The sequence below is a fragment of the Centrocercus urophasianus genome, unplaced genomic scaffold, assembly GCF_019232065.1.
Source record: "Centrocercus urophasianus isolate 14NV4802_14NV808 unplaced genomic scaffold, USGS_Curo_1.0 seq_16, whole genome shotgun sequence".
Taxonomy (NCBI): Eukaryota; Metazoa; Chordata; class Aves; order Galliformes; family Phasianidae; genus Centrocercus; species Centrocercus urophasianus.
In genome coordinates this window covers 19029756-19055247 of record NW_024884711.1, presented here as the reverse complement: position 1 = coordinate 19055247, position 25492 = coordinate 19029756, and the positions used below count along the sequence as shown (strand labels likewise).

General features: G+C 36.6%; 1 protein-coding gene across 1 annotated transcript in view; it reads left to right on the top strand.

Moving 5' to 3' along the window:
• Positions 1-25492, top strand: part of HDAC9 (histone deacetylase 9) — a 438875-nt gene that overhangs the window by 298303 nt on the left and 115080 nt on the right. The window contains exons 14-17 of the mRNA XM_042817004.1: positions 825-1002; positions 5229-5362; positions 13113-13233; positions 19319-19368. Of these exons, the coding sequence (XP_042672938.1) occupies positions 825-1002; positions 5229-5362; positions 13113-13233; positions 19319-19368 (483 nt within the window). The remainder of the gene's footprint in view (positions 1-824; positions 1003-5228; positions 5363-13112; positions 13234-19318; positions 19369-25492) is intronic.

Here is a 25492-nt window from a genome sequence, read left to right as displayed (position 1 = left end):
GTTGAGAATTTGAATTAGATGCACAAAAACAAAAAATAGAAGAAAAAAAAAATGGGCAAATGGGGAAACAATCGTGATCTGTGGAGTGATTGAACACCAAGGTTCTTATTGACTTCAGCAGGGCCATGGCTTTGGCCTTTGTTGTGCTAGCAAGAGTAGTCATCTGTTGATAAGCAAGATAGAAGATGAAATTTACTTTTCTACTCTGTCTCGATCTTTCACTCTTGCCTATCTTTCTTTAAAATCTTTGTCACTGCCTACTGCCAGCAGTAGTCGTGACAAAAAAAAAGGATGGTCCCAAAGTGGGATCTCATGTAACAATCTCTGAATTTCTAAGTGATTTGTGAAAATGGATGTTCAAATTATTACTGTTTTCCAGACAGCTCTGGGAACTCATAGTTGCTTAGCAAATTTGATACTGAGTAATAAGGACACTGCTCTTTGCTTTCAGTGCTATGGGAAGATGCGATTTTAATTTATTTGTATAGGATCATAAAGTGCATGTTCTAACACTATATTATGTATTCAAGATATTAGAGAAACTTTGGTCTTTTGCAACTCTCTGCATGTGAAGCTGTCAGGGAGAACTGACAGGTTGCCTGCCATCACCTCCTCTCCAGCTAAGTCAGCAGCCCACACTGTCAGTGTGAAAACATCTGTTGAATGGATTTATTGACTAGGTCTTAGGAGCCTTTTTCTTTTTTTCTCCACACTGTTTATTACAGCCCTGACCTAATGAACTTAATTTGTTGACATGTTTCCCTCAGTGTCTTACTTGATCCCATCTCACGTTTCTTTCTACTGTGCTGTTTTCTTGGCAACAGGAGTTCCTGGCGCATCAGCGTGTCCACCAGTTGCAAATCTACCAGGCTCAGATGGCTACAGTTGGCATGGCGGGATTAGATAAACATCGGCTGGTGTCCAGGACTCCATCTTCCCCCACTGATTCCACATTACCTCACCCAGCCGTGGACCAGCCCAGCCAGCATGTCTACACAACTGGTAGGATTCCCTAAAGACTACTTCTAATAGGCAGGGCAAATGCGTTTGTTCATGTAGGATCAACAGATTTAAATGCCTTGAATACCTCCTGCAGCATTACATTCAGTTTTAGCCTTACTGTTCCTTGGTTTTATGGTGCTGTGCTGGCTTCAAGTCAACCAGTGCAGCTGATAAATCACGGGGTTAATATTCACACAGTCATACATTATTATCATTGACTGGCTCTGGCTATATAGTAACAGGTGCATTTTTTGTGTCTTTATGTCATTTATAGCTTTTTCTTTCATTTCCCTATCCTCTGGCTTTTTTCTCCATGTTCTTGTTGCTTGTTTTGTAAAGAGGCCATCAATAAGTTGAAGAAAAATCTCTACTAAGTAGGAAAGCTGCAGAATAATTTTCCATGTCTTCATTTGACAAGTCAGACTACACTACAAGGTTGATTCCCTTATAGAAAAAGCAAAGTTGCAGCTCTGACTGGGAGGTAATATTGACTTCAACTCAGGTATCCTCTAGCAGTTATGTGGAGTCTCTACAATAGAAAGTTTTCTGGTCAGACATGGACAGTCCAGTAATGAAGGGAGAATCTCCTACCAGTGTGGTCTAGGCTTTCCAAAGTCAAGGGATTTGAACACTCCGAATCATCAGTGAAAGGAAGAAAATGATGACAAAAATTTCTTCTAGGTAAACTAGCTTCTTTTTAAAAGTTTGAATCCCAGTGTAGTATTACAATATGTTTATAAGCAAGTTTTACTTATTCTGTGCATAAGAAATGGGAAGCGAGTACTTAGATATACTGTTTATTCAGGCTTTTGCCAGAGGTACTAATTCGTTCACAATAGTTATCAAAATTTGTCATACTCCAAAAGCTTGTTTTTCTTGAGGCTACAATGATACACTTAGGAAAAAAAAAAATATATATATATATATACATAAAACATATACATATGTTTTAAGACATCCTTAAAACAATGCAAGTGAGTGAGTGGAAGCAAAGTGGCATTCAGAGATGAAAAAGATAATTTTTATTTTAAATGTAGTTAATGTAAGAATTTTACTTGTTGGGTGAGAAACATTTGGACTTTATGGAAGGAAATCTGCTAATTCACTTACCATAAGTTTCTCAAAAAGGCAGCTGTGCAGAGACAGTATTATTAGGGCAGGCCACTGCTTGTCTTGATGTAGTTCATAGAGTTCCCAAGACATCATAAACTCATTCTAAAAGACTCACAGAAGACAACAAAAGGAAGCTCACTGTATATATGCTTCAGTGTCCTGTTCAAAAGTCTGCAAATCTTCTGGAGGTATAGTGTGATATCATATTTCATAGCACAGCTTTATTTGTTACTAATTTCTTCAGGCTTTTCTCATTGTTACTGCTGTTTTCCAGAACATTTCACCGTCTTCAAAGCATGCTGTTAGATAACAATTTTTAAGTCTCTTGATCTCCCCCCCTTTGTTCAAAATGTTATTTAAAGTTGATCCAAATAAAGAATTTTAGAAAAGAATGAGTATTAGGGAGCCATAGTGGGGAGATTTTGCTTTTTCTGACTTAATGCAAATTCAGTTTCTTTTGTCTGGTGTCTTCTATTATTCTATGGCTCCGTGTTGCCACCATTTCAGACTGTCATCAGGGACACATTCTGACCTCAGTAATATTGGTGTAAATCCAGAATAAATCCACCAGTCTCAGTGGAGCTGCTCAGCTTTACACAAGGAATCTGAGAGCGCAATCTGGCTCTGTAGACATTTGTTCTGGAGAGACAGAATAACCATCTTTTATAAATATTTCACAGCCGTCTGCAATTGAAAACAGTTGTCTTTCTCTCTTTTCCTTCTGTGGGGGTGGGGAGATTATTGGCTGAATCCTGTTAGGGAAATCCTACAGGCTATTTTTAGCAGTAAACTCTACTACATCTATTGTACCAAGCACATGTGCTCTACAGCCAGCAGCAACATATCTGAATTACTTGCGCATCCTAAATTGATTTAGATGCTTGGAATAAATGAAAACATATCTCAGTCTTTTCTTAAGTTAACCCTGTTTATAAATAAATTTTTGCACTCTTTAGTGTCAATAACTGACTATTTAAAAGTTTTTTGCCGTTTACTGCTGACTTGACCAAACTGAAATTTGATTGGACAAAATAATTCACGCACATCAAGATTACATTTATATTTATATTCTGTTGTCTATGTAACTCTGTCTCTAGCTATATATCTCTATCTTGGTCTCTTATCAGTTTGGACTATGCAACTCTAAGCTTGTACAGAATACTCAGAATAAAATGATTGCTGAAAGAAAGGCAGACAAGTGATTCTTTCAACTGCTAAACTATTTTTGTTAGTAATTAGAAGCATTTATGTTCACTGAAGTCCATTGGGTGTCAGTGCCTACTTTGGCCAAGTGCTTTGAAAATCCTATTGCACATCCATTTACCTTCCCACTTGGGCAGAGGGATGGGAGGGAATGTTTTCTTAATTAGCAGTATAATGACCACTGAATAGTTCTGCAGTCTGGGTGTGCGACACACTTTAGAAGTTAAAACTCTGGGCGCCAAGATAAGGAAAGATGAGTATGCAAGCATGCATCTATTTGCATGCATACTTGCTATTTCAAATAACTTATAAGAGCTGATGATAGAGCTTCAAAATTTATAAACTGTGCAGTGCAAATAACTGCAGAGAAAGGAAATTATTAACTTTTTTTGGCAATACCGGCAAAGATTTTAAGCTGCATTAGTTTATTTGTTCCAGATTCCCTGGTTCATTTTTTTTCTTTTAAAGAAAACAAGCTGAAAAATCTGTACTAGAATTTATTGCTATTGTATTGTTTTGCATGTTGGATCGTCTTTTAGCATAAAACTAGTCATGCTACATGTAGGTATTATTTCTGTGTTCTCCTTGTGCTAAACACAATTGTCATAACTTCATTTTGACTTAAATAGCATGATCCCTAAGTATTGGATCTAAAGGGCATGAGATAAGTAATATGGCATATATGTCAGCCTACCTAGAGCAGTATAATTTAAAAATTTTGGCTTCTAACTGAATCATCTCAAAACCTTAACTTTGCATTAGCCAAGTTACGGATTGCCATTCATCAGGGTTTTTTAACACTTAACATCCATTCAACTTCTTTGCCAAATAAGGGTGGTACTGAGCATGTTCTTGAATCTGTACATTAATATTAATGTATACAATAATTAATATTGTATTTTCTTCACTGGTTGACTCTTCAGTAGCAGGCTAACAAAATTTCCCCAGAACTGTGTTGGCATAGCATACTTCTATTGGCATAGAAGGAGGTTTTGAATACAAAATTTTGCAGCTTGGAGAAGTTGTCAATTTGAGTTCTTTTCAAACATAAGAGGAAGAAAAATGTTTCTGAAATAAAAATGGTTGACAGGGGTAAGAAAAATATTTCTGATTCCAGACATTTCTGTGGGATATGCAAACAATGAGTAAATAAATAAAATTATATTTCAGTTCTCAAACTTGGTTTAAGAGCCTTGAAAACTGAAGATTTCTTTAGTCCTAGTTTTTAGAACTGCTCTCTTTCTTCAAGAGCACAGTTACAGAGCAATGTGATATTGATATCTCCGTGTTATAAGGGTGTTCTCTCCTGGGAGAAACGAGTATAGAAAATTCCAAACAAACCTTGCACTGTGGTATAACAATAGGATTTGCTCCTAATTGGGCAGTGGATGGAATGGAAAAAAGGCTCCGGCTGCCACTGCTGCAGCTCTGAAATTTCCGTCTGATGTACTTTGAGATCTGGACTAATACATTGTATCAGTTAAGTAGTATGAACACAGAGGGTCATTTTCATCGCTAAATTTATTTTAAAAGACTTTTCTGAATGATTTTTCTTAGACCGTCATGAATATATAACATTTTCTTGTTATACAGAGGTTAACCAACCTCTTAAAGAGTAACACGATTTTTTCTATTCATAAAAGATATAACAAGACACCACTCCAATTTTTTTCTTTTTGACTTTTATGTTTTAGTGTAATTTTTGAGCATCTTTTTTTCAACTTTCTTGGTATAACAAGATGTAGATTCTAAGTCAAAATTCAGTCTTTGAAATAAAAGAGGACTTAAAGATCCAGAATTTTCATCTTTCTTCTACTGGTAAATAACATCCAATTATGCAACAGTACACATGACACGAGACTGCATTTGTTTTACTCTCTGTTTCTTTTCATGTTGTCTTTGCACTGAAGGTGTTGTGTATGACAGCCTGATGCTGAAGCACCAGTGTATGTGTGGCAACTACGCTAATCACCCTGAGCATGCTGGAAGGATCCAAAGCATCTGGTCAAGGCTGCAAGAAACTGGGCTGCTAAACAAGTGTGAGGTAATAAAAAATAAAGACCAGATACATGACTTTTTTTTTCAGGTGAACAGCATATTTGTTAAATCCAAAATCTATCTTACTTCTGTAAGAATAGAGTGAATTGACACAGGAATTATTTAGATTTAATTGACTATATTAAAATAATGCATTTCGGTAAAGCACACTTTCCAAGTATAAAGCAAAAATTTTGCACAATGTATATCATTATCTGCATACATCAGAACATAAAATCCAGCTACACCTGTGTTCTTCACCTTGATATAGGAATTTAGCAAGATACAATCAAACCACAAACACAGACCTTTCAGTAGAGCACCTTTTAATTTCTTCAAGCAGCTAACAGGTTGGTTTTTTTTGTTCTGAAGTAGTACAGAGCACTGCTTGTTAAAATGTAGTTTCTATCACTTCATAAGCATGTTTCACCTTGTCTTATTTCAGGCTATAGTCTGTTTTCATAAGCATTCGCATTTGCCTGAAGTATGATGGGTACCAAGTCGAAAATCAATACATACAAGTGCAATATAATAAATATTACAGAAAATAATATCAAAGCAACAGTGGAGCTTTATTCCATTTCAAAATCACATATTAAAATATCATGCTTAAATAAAATATGAGCTCTCAGATTCCCATATCACCCGGGCTACTGAAAAACAGCTTTTCCCACCACTCACTGCTTCCCACGAGTTGTGCAGCACTGTCAACTTCTGCAGAAGCCAGTGACAACTGAAGGTGCTTACTGCACTGCAGCATAAGTCAACAAAGTTCAACAAGTCTGCTTTATGTTTTGCAGGATCCCTGGATTGTTGGGACTCAGTCAGTTAATTTCAGTATATATTTAGGTTGTCACAAAGGCAAAAGAACTTGTACAAAGAGCTTTTTTTTTTTTTTTTTTTTTTTTTTAGTAATTTTGCTGCATGTAGCCTAGCATACTGGACAGTGAGATATTGCAGGCACTGGAAATGGATTTTTTGTATACACTCATCTAACTAGATGGCAGCACTCTAACAGGGTAATGGTTTTGTGTTTTTTGGGTTTTTTTTTTTTGTTTGTTTATTTGTTTGTTTTTGTTTGTTTTGTTTTTAGTTTGGATCATTTTTTAAATTTTAAAGACTTTCTTTCAGCAAGGTCCTTAAGGCCAAAAATCAAATAAGTGGTTTCACTGATGGGATCACATACTTAAGAAGTAAGTTAAACACCCAGTTGAATGCTTTACTAAATGAAGGCCTAGATACCTTATTGATTCCAGACTCATACAGAAAAGTCAAGAGAGGGCAAGTAAGTATGTGGGTCACTCTGAAAGTAATGCTTCATATTTATTTCTGTAGAAACTAGAACAGATAAAAAGGCCACAATAACACTATTTGGACCAAATTTTCAGCTACAAAACACTTTTTTCAACATAGCCCTCACCATTAGCTGTGCATTTTTGCCGGAAGTGAACAGGAGCCTGCATGCAACTCTCATAAAAATCTGCACCAGCGAAGGTGACCCACTATCACTGTTACCAGTGCTAAAATGCACCACCCACTGCCTCACTGTGCTCATATCCACTATTTGGTCTCTATAAACTTTCAGGAAACACCAGTGAATGTCAATGGATGCCATCTTTTTTCTGATGGAGGAATTCACTTCCACAACTTTGCTTCATATACATATCCGTGTCATACACCATTCTGTTAAATTGTTCCTCTATACTATCTGTCATGCAGTAATAAAATGTACTGGAATATTTCTGAGAAGGTTCAACCTCTGCTACTCTAAGAGTAACATTTGCCTCTAACATCATGAACCAACATAATAAAATAGGAGGCATTACTTTCGGAGCAGCCCTCTTAAAGTGCAACATGCCACCTTGTATTATTTTATCCAGCAATAAATAGATGTTGCTAGCACCAATTGTGTAGCTCTGGAAAAGTTGTTAATTGGTGAAATAATATAATTCTGAAGTGCATGCAGTTCAATACATCCTGTAAGGTTTCTCTTATAATTCTGCCATTTCAAAAATTGAAATGCAACCTAGTGAGTCTTCCAAAATCCTGAGTGAGAAGAAAGGAAGTAAATCCACATGTTGAATGACATTCAGCTTATTTTGACTCCCACTGTGTACATAGAAATGAAACTGGAATGTGAAATGAATTATCAAAATGCAAACTCTGGTTATAAAACTTTGAGGAATGTTGGTGTGAAGCTCATGCATTGATCTGATGTTTATCTTGATTCTCTTACATAGCTAAAAACAGGATTATATCTGATGGTGCAATTTGTTCTTTGCTTCACTGAATTCTCTAGCATTTACTCAACAACAAATTCGACTTTAAATCCACTTACTTTTAAAATACAGAAAAATTGAAATGGTTTGCTTCAGTGTTAATTTGATTCTTTAGGAAAGTCATTCAGACAAATATCTAACTCATATCACCAATGGAGAGGCAGTTGCATTATTCAAGAAGTAATGCATTACTACAGTTAAGCTGCATTCTAGAATATACCACATTGAAAATGCAGAGCCAAAGCAACACTTGCACTCCACTGTCTCCTTTACGGACTTCTGAATGTCTCCTCATGGACATTAGTATTTCTTAATGTAATTTCTCAATATATGTTTTGTATGAGTTTCAGAAGGAGTTTGGGGTAAGGGAAGGTCACTGGTCTAGTTTTGCCAAGAACAATGCCTGGCGCACCGATTCTGAAGGATTGTTCAGGTAGACTGCAGTATTGTTCTTTGTCTGACGAGGAGCTCCAGGATCAAAACTAGCTCAGTCAGGGGTGGCTCATATCTCTGCACTTCCAACATGTGCATCCTTAGCCAGAGGAGTGTGTCAAGGGGACCTCCATATTTTGTTAATTTAGCAAGAACCTTTAGATAAATGAGCAATCCATGTCTGTATCATCTGTATTACTGCTATCAGGGAAAAAACAGCCCCTGCCATCAGTACATGTGAAATCAGACATACCTGGCTGACAGCTTATTACAGTCAAAAGATGAATCTGGGCAAATTAATCACTCATATTGTCCTCATAGATAGATTATATAAAATATCACTTGGTAAAATCACAAGAAGATTTGACTGGAGTATTTGAAGCTGTATCTTCACTACGAAATGAAGTATGGCTGGATTTGTTCTCCACTACTATGGACAACTGGAATTGGAAAGCCCATATTCACATTACCAGGAATGTACTCTTATGCCTATGTTGATGCCCAAGCCATGTTTGGGATTTTTTTTAGGATAGTGCCCATTGCTGCTCAACCAAAATGGTGTGAAGGACCCCATTAACCATAGCAGTACATAGGATTGTGTTCCTCTGCCTGTGAATGTTTCCTAGCACTTCTTCCTAGCACTTCAAAAATAATGACTCCTATTTCATTATCTTGTACCAAGCATCAGAGGCAGATATTGGTGGTATGGTAGAAGCTAAACTTTCCTGCCAATATTTCATTGCATTTTGTGGCTGTGTGGCAGATGGCATCAGATGGACAGTCTGACAGAATGGTGCTTGAAGTCATGCAATTTTCTCTTCATAAAGAGCAATGCATAGCTGCCCTACCTTTGGGACAAAAGAAAGGTTGAATGTTTTGGTAGTGATGTCTGCATTCCACTTGTTTTATGAAGAGGAAGTATTTACATAACTCCTGTGGGGCCTTAATTTATGCACAAATGACTGACACTGGACTACCCGGTTCAGTATGCTTTTGGAGAAGAAAAGAATGTAGACAAGGTCTCACTTTATGCTCCCACCTCTTCTTCCTGTAGGGACTGTGGTTCAGAACATTTTCCTTTTCAACCTGGAATTTGATCTTGGTTTGGCTAGTTTTCTATAATGGTAGGCATTACACCTCCTGCTGTCTGTATCTCATGGACTGAAAGGGAGAGCATGAAAGAATTTAAGGTTTTAAAAACCTTTGTTTCTTCCAGATCACATGATCAAAATATATTAAAAAAAATCATATCCTCTGAACCTCAACTTACCATTAATGAATAAATAATCCAGGAAAAGTCCATAAAGACACTTTAAGAGCCAAACTCTACTGTTTAAAACATATTCAGACTAGGCACTGGGAGATCAAAACACGTGAAGATAATAACTGCATCTCTCTACAGATGCACGAATGTCAGAGATACAACTGGAGTTCCCATAAAAAGGAGAGAAAGAGATGTACTGACTGGCAAAATACCTGTATTATCTGTATGTTTTTTCTTTTTAAATATGAGAGAATTGAACATTGATGAGAATTACCTGAAAAATAAGCCCTTGTCTGAAGACCTTGTTTACAAAATGGATAGCCTGGGAAAATTTCACAGAAATTCTATATCCGTATGAATAGCTGCAGTAGAGGCAATGGACACATACTGAGAGACCTGAGCAAGAAATATTGCTTAAGCTAAGTCAACAATTCCTGTTAGTTCAGCAGAGAGAAACAAGTGGTGTCACCTTTGTCTTTGTGAATCTCTGGCTGTGCAAGAGTTCATTTTGCTGAAGGGCTAACCAAAATCTCTAGGTTAATAGAGGTCATTTGTGTGAAACTTTAATGGTACATTTTAAACTCAAAACCAGATTGGACAGTCCTTTTTACCTTAAATTCTGTGAGAGGTAAAAGCATTTTCCTGTTCTGGGGAAAATAACTTTCTGTTTCTGGAATGTTGTTTTGCAGCACTCAGGTGCATTTTACCCACCTGATATGTGCAAAAGTCTCCATTGAGGAGGGAACTGCGTATGGCAGGGGAGAAAGCACACAAATTGTCATGTATGTTAGAAAAGGATGAGTTGCCCTGTGCTACTGTTGTGTGACTAGTGAAGCCCTTTCAGCCTCCCCCAAATGAAATATGTTCCACAAGTTCTGTGCTATTACACCTTTTTCAGTTGTTTTTTATGCCTATTTTCTGCTTTTTGGTATACTTTAAGCTTTTGATAACAGCACAGGCACTGAAAATGAAGAAGGATATAAAATAAAAATGACAAGTATAAAAGTGTACGTCTAAAGTTATACAAATGCATGTTATATCATTGGATAGCTCATATCAGTGAGAGTCATAAGCAATTACTCTGCAGAACAGATTTTATATGATTCCAGACATTGGCAACAAAAGCATGTCTTAAGATGTGCTTTTGTATATCTTCTAAATCCATACATCACTGTTTAAAAACGATTGCTCTTTAGCAATTATCACAGGTAATTTTCAGTATACCACATTTGTGTGTGTGTGTGGAGCCTTAGATAGTTGGAATTTTAATGTTACTGAAAATAGCTTTACCTGCAAGGATAGAGCAAAGGTGGGATGAAAGCTGAAAGGAGTAATGAATGAGGAGATATAAATACAGAAACAGCACAGACATCTTGTGTTTACCCTTCCCTTTTCTCCTGTCAGTTACTGTGTATAAGTGCAGGCTGGTGCTCCGTGTAGGAGATGGAGAAGCCTTGGAGAAAGGACAGTACTGGGCTCTGCATGTCCTGGCAGTTCAGCTCCGCCCCAAGAGCCTCACTGCTAGGAGTAGCTGGGAAAGGGCTGTTTTGTGCTGTTTGATTTCTTCACTGAGCCCATTTCTGCACAATCTGTTTCTTCCAAGAAAATCTGTCAATATTGGGTAATAGGTAGCTCCTCAGCAAAATACTTCTCTACTCTAATTCATTTTGGAGACATCACTACCAGACCCTACTCTGTTAGTGCAGAGCCATAGGACACCATGCAGCTCCGTGCTACAAGAATAACGGGTGGCTGTGGGTCTCTTTATAGTTAGAGTGATATGGCATTTAAGAGCACTTTAAAAAGACCCAGACAATTAACTGTCTTAAACGTATCTTACAGAGCTTTTGTGTAACTTGCAGAAAATATACGACCAGACAGTGAGTATTTTCCTCAAGGTTCTTTGATGTGACTTTTGCAAAATACCACTTTACTTTTCTTTCACATTTGTTTTAGTTGTTCTAGAAACCAGCCTTCCTTTCTTATTTTATTGTGAGGAACTGGGCATACAGATTTTGAAGCAGCTTATTAGAAAGACAGAACTGAATGAAAATGGATGAATAAATAAATATTACCAGTCACCTCACTTGTGAAGCAAAAGACTTCATCTGACTCAGAAGAACTATTGCGGAGTGTACTGATTTCATGAAGTAACATAATGTGATGATTTTGATTGTGCAACTATGTGTTTAGAGGATGTGAATACATTGCTACAAAGTCTCATGTGAGACTGGGAGAGGCCTGAATAAATTGGAGATGAAAAAAGTTTATTAAGTCATTCAGTTCCTGGATCATTCCCTAAAACGTTTTTTCCACTGCTGTGTCCAGACAAGCTTTTAACACTACAAGGAATAGGGCTCCCACTATAACCCTGCATGGAAGCTTGTTCCACAGTTATCTATATCCAAATTTAGGGCACTTTTCCTCATTTGTCAGAAAAAGTTGCTGCTGCTTAACTCTATATAAACAGGGCATGATGCCTCTGTCTGTCCCTGGGCAACTCCTTTCTTCCTTACTGTGCTTTCTTTAATGTTTATAATACTGCTTTCTTCTCCTAGTAAAGATGTTTGTGCTTCCTGATATGCATGAGTGTATGATGGATATAATGACAGCTTAACCTGTAAAAAAATAGATGTGAGCAATATTTCTGTAAAAGGTTGATCAGTCTAATAAAAATAAGATGGTCTGTTTAGGTAACTTCTTTACCTATTTATTTGTAGGCCTTGACAGTCAGAAAGATCCACATTCTAGATTGTGACAGGTTTTGCCCATTGGTTCAAAATGACCAGCTCTTCAAACAGAGACTAAGACCTTAAGAATAGTCTGCTTTCTCTTTTTTGTTATCCAATATCAACAGGAAAGATGATCTTGGGACCAGAACTTTGTTGACAGTGCTGTTTATTACGCCTGAATCTGAACAAAATCTGCTTCATGTTGTTGTTTGCAAAGGCACTTGCACTGGCAGATAAGTAAATACTTTTATGACAGGCTGTGACTCCATATACATACAAGGAACAGATCTACCGAATAAAAAGAATTAGCCTTACTTTTTCTCCCTTTTTAAAAGTGATTAAATGTGCGCAATTGATTTATAAAAATAGTCCCAACCGTTTTTTTTTAACACTGTTAAATGAGGAGACTGCAAGCTGGCGAAACAGTTAAAGAGACAAGTCTCACTTATAAAAACAAAAGTAAGCGGGTCAGTATCTGCAACAAGAAAAATGACCCTTAAAAATCAAACATACATTCTAAAAATAAAAATACAGAGAAATATTTTACTTAAGAATGTAAATGCTAATTTTCTTCCTCTCCCTGGCCCTCTTCAAAGTGATCATGTTCTCCCAGCAGCACGAATTGCAGTAATTACAAAAAACCATAAATCTGCATTCAGAACACATCTGCAGCTTACAGGTGTGAATAAGGTTTTGTTCTTTAAACACGACATTTTCTAGTCAACTGTCTGATTTAAGAAATGTCTTCTGTTTTGGTTTGTATTTCTTAAAATAATATATAGAAGAGTCAGGATCTTTTCTTTCTCTTGTATTTGAAATCCTTTATTAACTCTGCTACAACTTAAGCATTTGTGATAAACCACACAAGCATTTGTTTTTCATATAGCATTACTTTAATAAACAAATCAGTGTCACATTCCTGCATGACACAATTTCAACCCATTATTAATCATACTAAATGTTATTTCAAACCTTTACTTTTTTCTTTTTTCTTTTTTTTTCCTAAATATTGTCAGTGGAATATTGTAGGCCTCTGCTGTTTTCTTTCAGCGAATTCGAGGTCGAAAAGCCAGTCTGGAGGAAATACAGCTGGTTCACTCTGAACATCATTCACTGCTGTATGGCACCAGCCCCCTGAACAGACAGAAGCTGGACCCCAGGAAACTCCTAGGTCTGTACAGGCCTCTATTCTACTGAGAACAGCACATTCCAGCACTGTCATTAGTCATAGCTGGTGTCAGTTTAAAATACTTGGCAAGCAGTGTGACAAAAATTCACTTTTTCCAAATGCATTGCTATGTGGAAGGAGAATGTCACAATGGAAGCCAAATATAGATTAGCAGAATGCGCAGGCTGGAAAGCACAAAGAGAAGTTTCTTCTCATTTGCTTCAAAATTGTCAAAACATTAACCCTTTATTGTAATTTGTTCTCCATCAGAGATCGATGGCAATTTTGAACACGGTCTTCAATCTCCTTGTGTTCTCTGCTTTGAAAATAAGAGTTCAAGATACACTTGCTTGTCAGAACTGCTTGTTTGCTGTTCTCATTTGCTTTATTTCAATGACTTCAGCCATGCTAAGTGCAGATACCATGCCTGAGTCTTGTTATGAAGTGCTATGAACTTTATTTTAATGCCTTCCCATTATGCAGAATACCATATATTTCTGAAGAATGGGGAATAGACTTATTAAAATATTAAATGGACCTATGAATATACAGTATGCCATAAAACTGTCAAGATTTTCTTATAAAATATCTTCAGGAACAGCCAATGCTCATCATAAGCTTTCGTAGTAGAGAAGTAAGGTTAAACTGGGCACTGTCATGACAAGTGCAAGAAACAGAGCCTCTTCTCACACCTGCTACAGTGATGTGAAAGGAAACACAAATAGAGCATTTTGAAAATAATCTGTGAATGAAATCCTGCCTTTTTTATCCTCGCACACAAGATGAAACGCATTCTCCGCTATTTTTAATACATATATCCTAAAATGTGGAGATTTGCCTAAATGTAATAAAACTAAACCCCAAAAAACCACAACATTAGTCATCAAGAAATTGCTGTTCTAGTTTTATTAATACATGGCAATTGTTTTGCTTTGGAAAGAGTTCCTTCCATAAGGTGAGCTGTGGCTTCAGTGAGCCATAAAAGTAGATAGGAGAAATATAGTGATCACAGTAACATCTAAGTTTATACATGTTTGACAAAACAAAATCAAAGCTAAAAAATAATTACAACATGATAGATTATTAGAAGCTAGAATTTTTAAGGTAGGAAATCCCCACTAAAAACAAACAAACAAATAAGCACTAAATTCCTGCAAAATGAAGAATTGGAAACATTTTGATTTGGGTTCATCAACATTGTCAAAATGTTCCATTTTGATAGAGTCAAGCATTTCATTTAGATTTTCTTTATTTTAATTCATTTCATTTTAATTTTTACATTATTTAATATAACATACATTTATATGAAGTCTTGTTCCCATTTTGGACTGTTATGTGGGATGTAGTAGTAGTGTAGTTTCAGTTATGGAGGAAAAAAAGTAATGAACCCAGGTACTCTTGCTGTGTTTCTACCTATGTATACAGAATGCAGAAGGCTCTGTTTACCGAATCTCAAAATCCATTTATTTGTTCACAGTTCTTTGCTCAACACTCTTTGCCTTTGTCAGCTGGCACTCAGTCCAAAACATTTACTCTGAGTTTGTATCGAGATCACACTCGTAGCATATATCCTGAGTGTATCTTTGGTGAATACCCTTTTCTGTCTCTGTAGGATGTTTTCTTGCTGCCTCTTGCAAGGCCTTTTACGAAGACAATGGTCAATTAAACACCCTTCCTACATGCTTTTGCATGTGCCTGGTTTTTTGGCTGGAAACTATAACCATTTAAGCTTTCATTCTTCTATATAAAATAACTTACTTTTCTTTTACATTTTTCCGAAATGCAGTGTGACTTCCATCTCCCATTGTCCCCAGTTCAGTGTGGTTGAACCTAAACAATGCTGACATTAAAATTAACATCTTAGTATGGTACAAATATTCAAAATGATGTGTAGTGAAGGAGAAAAATCTAAAGGAAATGTTTCTCATCAAAAATGTCATCAATAACAACATCATCTCATAACTTTCCTATTTCAAGTAAAGTGCATTTTTTTTCCTACAGCAATTGTTCCATCAGATTATGGTTTTGCATTCTAATGAAAAGGGTTTTTTTTTCCTTCCCTTACTCCTCTGTGCACTAAAAAAGACAGAGTCACACTTCGTTCTTCATTTAAGCCTCAGAAAAACATTTGTTCCCTGTCCCTGCTCAGAAGAGGACACTTGCATTTTCTTAAGGTCTTTTCTTGCTCACATGAAGTTTCTGTCTCTTGTAAATAGAAAAGAAACACCTGAAGGAACAAAATATATTGAATGACTAGAACTAGAAATGTGCTACCTGTCAATAAGTGCTGATTTCTCTGTTAAGGAAAACTCTCTGTTCTGGAAGGCTGTGAAGTAAAACAGCTGTGAACTACTGAAGTCAGTGAGAATTGTGCACATAGATATTGTTCACATATTCTTCATGCTTTCAGAGTATAAACTGTCTTGAACTCCTGGCTTTATTTCTCCAAATCAGGGGTTGCCAAAGCAGCTATTGCAAATGATTGCTTCAATTTTTACACTATCATGCAGTTTAGCTTTTAACTGATCATATTTCACTGTGGTGTGTTAAACAACATGTTATGTTGCATTACATTTTTTTGACGTGAATGAAACTAATATGGAGACTGTGTGTCACATCACATTATGGTTTCATGTGACAGAATACAATCTTTCATACCTCTCTGAATGACCTCAAGGGCAGAACAGTTTGATTGCTTTTTACCTCCTCAACCATAATTAATAAAGTGTTTCTAAAAATCAAGTTTCCTATGATCACAAGTTTTTAAAAGTGGGAAATACCCTGTCAACACATCCCTGACAGCGAGGCAATATTTAAAGTACAACTAAGAGATGCATTTATAGAGCATCTCTGCAATTGCAATTACTTCCTTAGAAAAAATGTCTTCGTTCTTAAAGGATGACTCTGGAACCAAGTAGATTCCTCAAACTGACATTGCTCTTTACTAAATGGTGCCTTTTAACAAGTAGATGCATTGTTAGTGGATTTTTTTTTGTTGGTGGGGGTGGTGGCTTTTTTGTTTTGTTTTTTCTTTGTGTGTGTTTGTGTGTGTTTGTTTTGTTTTGGTTTTTTGTGTATACGTTTTGTTTTGTTTTGTTTTTCCAGAAAGGGAGCGTTTTCCCATCACTTTTCTTGCTCATCAGACTCTCATTCAGACTCTGAATAGCAAATCTCAAAAGTGGTATTCTTGGCTTCTATAGGGGTTTCCTGCTTGGCCACCCAGTTTGCATAACCAGCTCCTACTACCTTCATGGGTTGACATTTTTGAGTACAATATTTCTAGCTCTACCTATGAATTTTTGTGGTGAATCTTCTCTAGATCTTTCTTGTAAAGTGATTTGCTTGTGACTGCAAATACTGACATGATACAAAGCCATTTGTCTTTTACATAAGTCACTCTGAAAGTAATCTTTCTATTTATTTTGATGAAAACTACAACAGATACAAAGACCACACTAAAACTACTGGATAGAGTGAATTCTCAGCTACAAAACATTATTTTTCAACATATTCATCACTGTTAGCTATGCTTTTTCTTCCAGTGATGTGCAAGACCTTGCATGCCATGCTCATCAAAGCCTGCATGGCCATCCAGAACATGGCTTGTTTTTCACATCTCTGTCACCTCTGCTGAAATTCACCACCTCTCTGCTCTCACCTCCACAGTTTGCTCTCCACAAATGTTCAGGAGGATAGGAGAATGTCAGTAGGTGATGTTTTTTTGTGCACAGAGGAATTGAGTTCCACACCTTTGCTTCATTCCCTTTTCTAAGTCAGATGCCATTTTATCAGACCGCCCCTCTGCTGCCATCTGTCACACAGCAACAACACGTAACAGAACATTGGTAGGAAGGTTCATCTTCTTAGTGCCATAGCACCACTATTTGCCTCTGATGCTGTGGCCAACATACTAAAATAAGAGGTATTATTTTTGGAGTTGTCCTCACCTACTGAAATATCTCAATGTCTTATTTCTATTATTGTTTTATGCTGGATGTATCCTAAGTAAGAAAGGGTGACACTGGGAAATATCAACTATTTATCAAATTCAGCTGAGACAACAACTCCAAGCACAATTCTCACTATTCATCTTCAGGGTTTTCATTTTCAGACAAGTGTTGTGAGCTCCTTTCTTTCTTAGAGGATAGCCAAGTGATGGTCTCTCCCTCTCTCTGTCTTACTGCAGATCTTCCCGACGTTCTTTTAATGAATTCTTGATGCTTTGCCTATTTTGAAAATTCTATCATCTTCAGCTTTTTTGCTCTTGTGCAATAAGAAGTTAGTATCCTGGCAAATTTCTTGATGAACTGAAAAGGCTTTATGATTGTTTTTCTCTGATTTAATGCTATCCGTTGATTGATTTTAGTGTCTTTCCTCACCATCTGCTTTTCTGTTTCCCCTTTGTGTTTGTTGTTTTTAATAGTGTTTACCATGTACAATGTGCCCTGCTGCATGGAGATAAATGAGAATTCATCTGTTCTCTCTTATGCAATGGAATTTAAGAAAAAGTCTAATCATTCAATATTCTAAAAACACCTCCTTTTATCTCGAATTTCAGTCCGTGTTTCTATTAACATCTGTCACTTTAACAGCACTAATTTTTTAGTTAGCTGCTCAAGACTTTTTGATCTTCCCCATAGCAAAAAGTGAAAAACTGCTGCTCACATTGGTCCCTGGATCTGCTTAGCAAGAAATCTGGAAAATCCTTCCATACCTCTGCTCTGACAGTCTTTGTCAGTAAACATTTCCTTGTGTGTCTGAGGCCATTAGGACTCGCAGTACGAGAACTTTGCATAGCCGCTGCACCTGCGTTTCCCTGGTAGCTCCACAGGAGGTTTTGTTTCGCTTCTCTAGCACACTGTGCAAACTGATCAAAGGCCTCTACTCTGTTAAAAATGCATCTTGGATTTTACTCAAAGCATAAAGCACTTTCTTCATCTCAGACCTTTCAGTCTGGTCTCCCATACTTCAAAGATGATGGCTTATAATTGTCTTTATACATTTCATTGGCACCTGCTAAACATGAGTAACTGCAGTGTTTGCCCCTTCCATAACAATGGGTGGCTCCTCTTGGTAACTTGAGTGATTCACTACCTAACGCTTCCTCCATATGGCAAAGCCACAAAACCAGTCCTGTGATATGGCAGAAGAAAAGTCTGTGTTCTCTTCCACAGCTGCTTTAGGATCAGATTACATACTTGAATAAGAACGGAGTCAAGTCCTGAGATTCTTTTTTGAGATCGTTCTTATCAAGAGAAACAATGAGTTTAGTCGTTCAAAAAAAGAAAATGTGAACAAATAAAAAGTGATTATAATTATTAACTTTATCACATTATCTATAAAGCATAATAAGCTAGAAATTAGATTCTAAAACCTATTATGTTCTCTTTGGTAGAATGTATACACTGAGTATTACTGGCTTAAATAATGAAAAAGATATTTCATGTTATGTTCTAAAATATTAAAACATAAAAATAAAAATAACAAAATATTCATTAATGGGATATAAAAAAACGAGACCCACTTTTGAATAGCTAAGAAGATGAAGACAGCAGTTTTCGAAGGATAAACTTTTTGGAGAGCTGAAGTTAAGAAATAGTCATCAGTTGCATGTGAAGCTTAATGACGTTCCCTCTGTTGTCAGTGAAAAGAAACAGGCGCTTCTAAAGTACGATTCATCTCAACAATCATCAAGGCTGGGGAGAGATGCCTACCTTATTACTGGCTGTGTAATAAGATGAGATGAGTAGCGTAGGCAAGCTGCTTATCTTTTCTGCAGCTAAAGATACCAGGTTGACTACTAGCCCTAGTTCAGAGTGATTTTCTGCGAAGTTGAGTTCATTACCTATACACTCGTTAGAAACCCTTGCATACCAATCTTAGGATTTCTCACTGTTGCAAAAAAAAAGTAATTTAAATGTCCCATGGCTCATTTGCTTTTGAGGTATTGAGTTCCTTATTTTCATTTTGTGATGCTTAAATTCAGAAATCAGAATTACAGTAGAGATTGCTGATCCAGTACTCAACTGATTTTTTGATAATTGATACTTACTGTTTCTTTTTTTTTTTTTTTTTTTTCAATATATAGGAAACGTGTCTCAAAAACTCTTTTCCTTGCTGCCTTGTGGAGGACTTGGGGTAAGTAGATGTTTGGTTGTTTCTTTCGAGAGAAGACAGCACACGACAAATGTATTAATTCATAGATTCCACAGCACTGTATTACTAACAATTCAAAGTCACAAGAGGTTGATAAATCTAGAGAGGAATTCTTGGACATTATCTTACTATTTTCAAAGACATGAGTAAAATATATTGCTATAAGCGTATGAAACAGGTAGGAACATGTTTTGTGGAAGTGTGGTTTATTTTTTTCACGTGTGATCTATTTTTGAGAAAAGTAACGTGTGCAATTTCTTCTAGCAAAATGAAATTTGATGAAGCTGCTTCATGTATTGCTGAAAAGTAAATATAGCTCTGCATTGCTCAGAGAGCAGAAAAAAAAAGTACCAGATTACCAGAACAAATTCATTCTGAAATACAGGCGTTGAGTATTAGTATTCAATGGGCAAAAATTTATAGATAATAATGTGTTGAAACAGTAGGTAAACAATTAATCCAAATTATTGAAAGCATTTAGAATGGAGAATTTCTACTGATCTTGATGTCATGCTCATACTAAATTCAAGGGAAGATAATAGCAGGATAAATCCTTTTTCATGTACAGGTGTTTCATGAATTTTCTTTTTTTTTCCCCCACTTTCATTCTTTTTTTCCCCACACTGCAGTTTTCCACACATCTAGTTCAGCTCGGTGCATTATTTACTAATGTCAGTGAAATCAAAATGCTATTACTATGTATGGATGGGCTGTCTGAGTGATGCTATATGCTTTAGGTTTTTGGATGTTTTTGCTCTTTCTCAGTAAAACCACAATCTCTGGAATAAAATCAGAGATATACCTCAATTTCCAATACAAATTTCTAATATTTTATTTACTTTTATCCTTCACAAAGGATAAGTTCCATGACATAGTAATCTTGTTTATAGTTTCTTTTTTTTTTTTTTAATAATGAGATACTCGACAAATAAAATATATGTTGTAAGATTTTAACTCTCAACAACAATTCCATTTGAGTTTTCAGTATTTAGTAATGTTTGAGGTACTGTGATTAACAGAGAATGAAAGGATCTCAATCAAATTCCTTTATTGTGGATTTAGGCTTTCTAAAGATTCTAATCAAAATCTGGCACTTGGTGATTAACAACTTGCTATATTTGAAAATTGGAGATCATTCCTTTGTATGGATCACCTAACATTACATGAAGTCATGCAGACATGCATGTACACATGCGCCTCCGTGCATTTCTGTGTACACAGATGCATGCATACATGCTTGTGTACACAAATTTATCTATAAAAAAGGTGAAATTAATTGTCATCAAGGTATTTTTTCACAGTTACTGCAGTAATCAAGATGTTTAGAGAGGATTAAACAGGAGATGAATGATGTTATGAAAGAATTTTATTGAGACTTCTGAGCAAGGAAAAGCTGGTGCAAAATTTCTTGACAGTTCTTTTTGAGGGCTTTGGAAAGTCAGTTGGACTGGGGTATGCTTTGAAAATAAAGCTATAAAAGATTTTTCCACGAAACATGTTATTGAGACATGGGTGAGTTAGTACTAAAATATCATAAATAGAAATGGAGTTTGAAATCCTTTGAAATCCTTTTAGTAATGAAAGTGTGTTGCCCACTGTAAGGAAAACACAAGATAGTAATGCTCAGCATAAATTAGCTCTTTAAGCACTTAAATTTATCTGTACTTTCTTGAGTCTCTTTGCTTTATTTCTGATTTAGAATCATGGAAAATGGATTAAAGAAGCTATTGTAGAAATAGATCCTTTATTTATATTTTTCTAGTTGGTTTCCCTTTCTATGTATTATTATTGTCAGCCTTACTGTGGGCCTCTTAAAGAAATGGGTTGTGACCTTTTTCAAGGTAAATAATCAGATTAGGAGCTCTCTTTCAGTGATATTTAGCTGTCTGTTGGTTAAGATGAGCTCTGGGAAAGGGAGCTGCTTCAAACTGCCTGGAAAGCAATTCCTACATTTATATTCAAAAAAGATGGTAGAGAGAAAGAAACATTGCTATTTAATGGTTTTCAACTTAGTTGAGGGTTATGAAGCAGTAATCAGCATGAAAGCCATAGTTCATGCAAAGACTGTGAGGAGGCATAGAATCATTTAATTTTTTTCTTATCTTCTGTGTTTGTTGTTTTTTTTTTTTTTTTCCTTGCTTAATTATTTGTTTACTAAATAAGACAGTGAGAAAGGCTATTAAAAAAAAGAAAAAGAAAAAGATCTCAGTTCTTGCAGAATACTTTATAGCTTTCTCTTGATTCTCTTGATTCTCCCACAGAGATATGGGAACCTTGCTGACTGCTATTAGTCAGCCTTTCTATTATTACATAGATGTGTGGTTAAACTACTCAGACAGGAGATGTTCCCATCTAGGATTATTTCTCTTCCCTGCCAGGTTGTATTTAGTATCAGAGTTCCCATTTCTTAAGGAATGTTGTTATTACTGAGGAGATCATAAATTGTTTCTGGGTGGGGACCCTCACAGCACACTAAACCTGCACCACTGTTGAAAGGAGCACTGGGCCAATAAGACAGAGCACAGGAAGGAGCAAAGGCCATGTGCCTAAGTATATAATCTATCTATCATACATTAATAAAGTGAAGTCCTAGCACCTCTTTCACAAAGCTTATATATTTCACATGAAAGAATCACGTTGACAAAATGTGAACTATTCTTGGAATAAGAATTAGAATTTAAGACTTCATAGGCATTGTAGGCATAATGAGCCGATGGGCAATAAAGATTATTGGCGTGAACTTGGATGGCTTGCCTTGTCCTGAAAGGACTTAAAGGTGCAACTAACTTCTTCAACCCTAAATTCCACTATATTGTTGATTTTGTTGTCATCTTTATCTGTTCTAATAGCACTAATAAATTGCTGCCAAGATGATGAATCCTCTTTTTTTTTTTTTTCGGATTTTGCAATTGCAGAAAAAGAAAACTTTATCAAGAATTTTGATTTTTTTCCAAAAAAAAGTTCTGATATTTTGGAGTGCTCTTCCATTGCAATTCTGAATTGTTTGCATCGATACATTTAAAGCTACTGATTCAGTAAAGAATTTTCACCTCTATGAATATATTTTCAAGTGATAGTGACCAATTAAGTTGGAGTCACTGTTGAATTTTACTTGGTATATGCCAGGATTTCTGAAGAAGAAGGAGAGAAAAGTACAAATAAGAGACAGAACAACTAATAAATATCTCCCTATCCAAGAATCCAAAGATAACTTATACTGACAGCAAAAGTGAACAGATCTAATATATATAGAAAAAAGGAAGTCTATATCTGACCTCCTAAATTTACCCATAACAGGTTTTCTTTCAATGACAGTCCATTTTTCATCTGAGAACTATCTAAAGTTAGCAACACGTCTGCTGAAGTATGAGACTTCCTTTTTGCAGTAATGTTTTTTATTGTGGGTTTGTTGGTTTTTTTTCAGTTTCAACATTGCAACAGGCTTAATTGTTATTAAAGAGTTCTAATACTGGGCGGTGTGATTCCTTGCACTAAAGAGACACTATTAGCTCTACAGCCAACGTTTCTAATAATAACAGATTTTTCTTGTAGCTTGTCAGAGGTTTGGAATGTGGAAAGGTTTCCAGGAGGTGGGTAAATTGCAGGTGAAATGGCCAAATGGGGAGAACAATCACAAATTACTTTCTGGTCCTGCAAATTATCAGAAAATGTCATAATTTTTCTTCTGTGAACAGCCACTAGAGATATAACTAATCATTTGGTCAGTGCATCCATCTATTGCAATTCCTACTCTTCTGCTGCGAAAATGACAAAAAAAGAAGCAGAAATCTACTTTTAATGGGAGCAAGTTTCATCTCTGCCTTATTCTGTCACTAAAAATAGTGGTTGTTTTCCTGCCTGTTTGACCTGCTGCTGTGTGAAGAAATCTTGAAGTCATTTCTCAGCCATATTTTTTTGCCTAGTTGATCGGCAAAAAAACCCACAAAAGCAAAGAAGAGCAGTCTTTTATGATAATGTCATCATCGGCTCCCAGCTTCAAACACTTCTGCGGCTTTTGAATTGTCATTTATAACTTGGAACTGAACCGACCCATAATTCCCTTGATGCATTTAGAGAAATTGATAACAGACTGCTTCTTTTACGGCTCAGAGGAGGCAACTCCAATCACATCACTATTGGCAGTCAATATTATTTTCTGACATGGTTGTAAAAGTATAAAGGGGCTTATGGCATTTGTTTAGATGAGGAATGGGCTCTCAAGCTGTGCTGGGGTTTATGGGTCCAGATTACTGAGTAGCAAAGGGAATATGATGTTTGCAAACAGGATATGATTTTATTTAAGTTTGGGTTTCATACGTTGTTCCCTGGGGATTACTCTGCAGACAGAAGAGAATTTCACTTTTATCATATGAAATTGGGCAGTTGTCCAATCCTCCCCCTCCTTCTCCCCCTCAAAGACACTGCTCCAAACCTGTAGTGTGTAAAGTCAGATTTTTAAATTGCAAGAGCAGGAGATGGGGAAGAATACCACCCTGTAATAAATTAGACTTTACAAAATAAATCTTTAGTAGGCTTAGCAGTGTTGTTCATGAGCTAAATACTGAGCTATCTGAGTGGCTAAGAATGGCTTGTACATATTAAGAAAGTCCATTGCATTTCCTTTAATTTTGATGTTGTTGTAGTAAAAGAGGAGAGGTTTTCTGCTAGGATAAGCTGGTCTTGTTTCATTTCTGGAGTACAGGTTAATTATTGCATACTAGGAAATAATTTGGCCTGTAACTATTAAGAAATTTAAAACTATGAAACCTCTCTTCTCTTTTCCAAATTCTACAAAATATTCATAGTATCTCTCTAAATATGATGTATGTTGATTCTGGGGTGGCCAAAAGGGAGAGGGAGGTGATTGTCCCCCTCTGCCCTGCTCTTATGAGGCCCCATCTGGAGTACTGTGTCCAGGTCTGGCGCCCCCAGTACATGAAAGAAAGAGAGTTGTTGGAGAGGGTCCAGAGGAGGGCCACAAAGGGGGCTGCAGCACCTCCCCTACGAAGACAGGCTGAGGGAGCTGGGCTTGTTCAGCCTGGAGAAAAGAAGGCTGTGGGGTGACCTCATTGCAGCCTTTCAATACCTAAAGGGAGCCTACAGACAGGAGGGGAATCAATTCTTTGAAATGGTAGATAATAGCAGGACAAGGGGAAATGGTTTTAAGTTGAGGGAGGGAAGATTTAGGTTGGGTGTCAGGGGGAAGTTCTTTACTATGAGACTGGTGAGGTGCTGGAACAGCTTGCCCAGAGAAGTTGTGGATGCCCTGTCTCTGAAGGTGCTCAAGGCCAGATTGGATGGGGCACTGGGCAGCCTGGTGTAGTATTAAATGGGGAGTTAGGTGGCCCTGCATGTGGCAGGGGGGTTGGAGATTCGTGATTCCTGAGGTCCCTTCCAACCCTGGCCATTTTGTGATTCTGTGATTTTCTTCCTGTTATTCCTTGCTGCAGTAGTTGTAGAGTACTGCTTTTTGTCCTGACTACACAGGAAGAAATGAAAGAAGGAAGGCAAGACCTCAATAGTGCACAACTTTAATAAGTCAACCAGGGAACAAATTGTTCTCTTCTCCTCATTCTTCCTTCTGTCTCCCCAACCTGTGCAGGAAGATTTCTCAGCCTTTAAATGTTATAACTTTTCATTCGTCTTATAGGTATTAATTATATCAACCTAATGCTATTACCGTGGTATCACAGCACAGAAATTATGAAAGTATTTGTGGTAGTATTGTCTCTTTTTTTGTATATTCAGGATGATTTGAGGTTTTCTCCTCAAATCCATACCCAAAACTGGCTTTAATGAAATCAGACTCTCTATGGTTTGTGCATTCAAATTAAACATCACCTCCACATATGTGTTAAAATTAATGTGTGTTCTTCCCTTGTATCCCAGATTGTACCAAAATAGGCATATTCCTGTTATGATATCAACCATAAATAAGTCTGTTTCCTTGGACTCAAAGTTACACAGTTTTGATTGTGTGATGTTTTCTGCAGAAGACATCAAAGTATGCAGTGACAAAGGCCATCCTTATGCCACCCCAAGTTTCAAAGTACAGTGCAAGTTGGTATGGAAATGCTATGAGGGCTGGAGGTTTGTCATCTCAGAG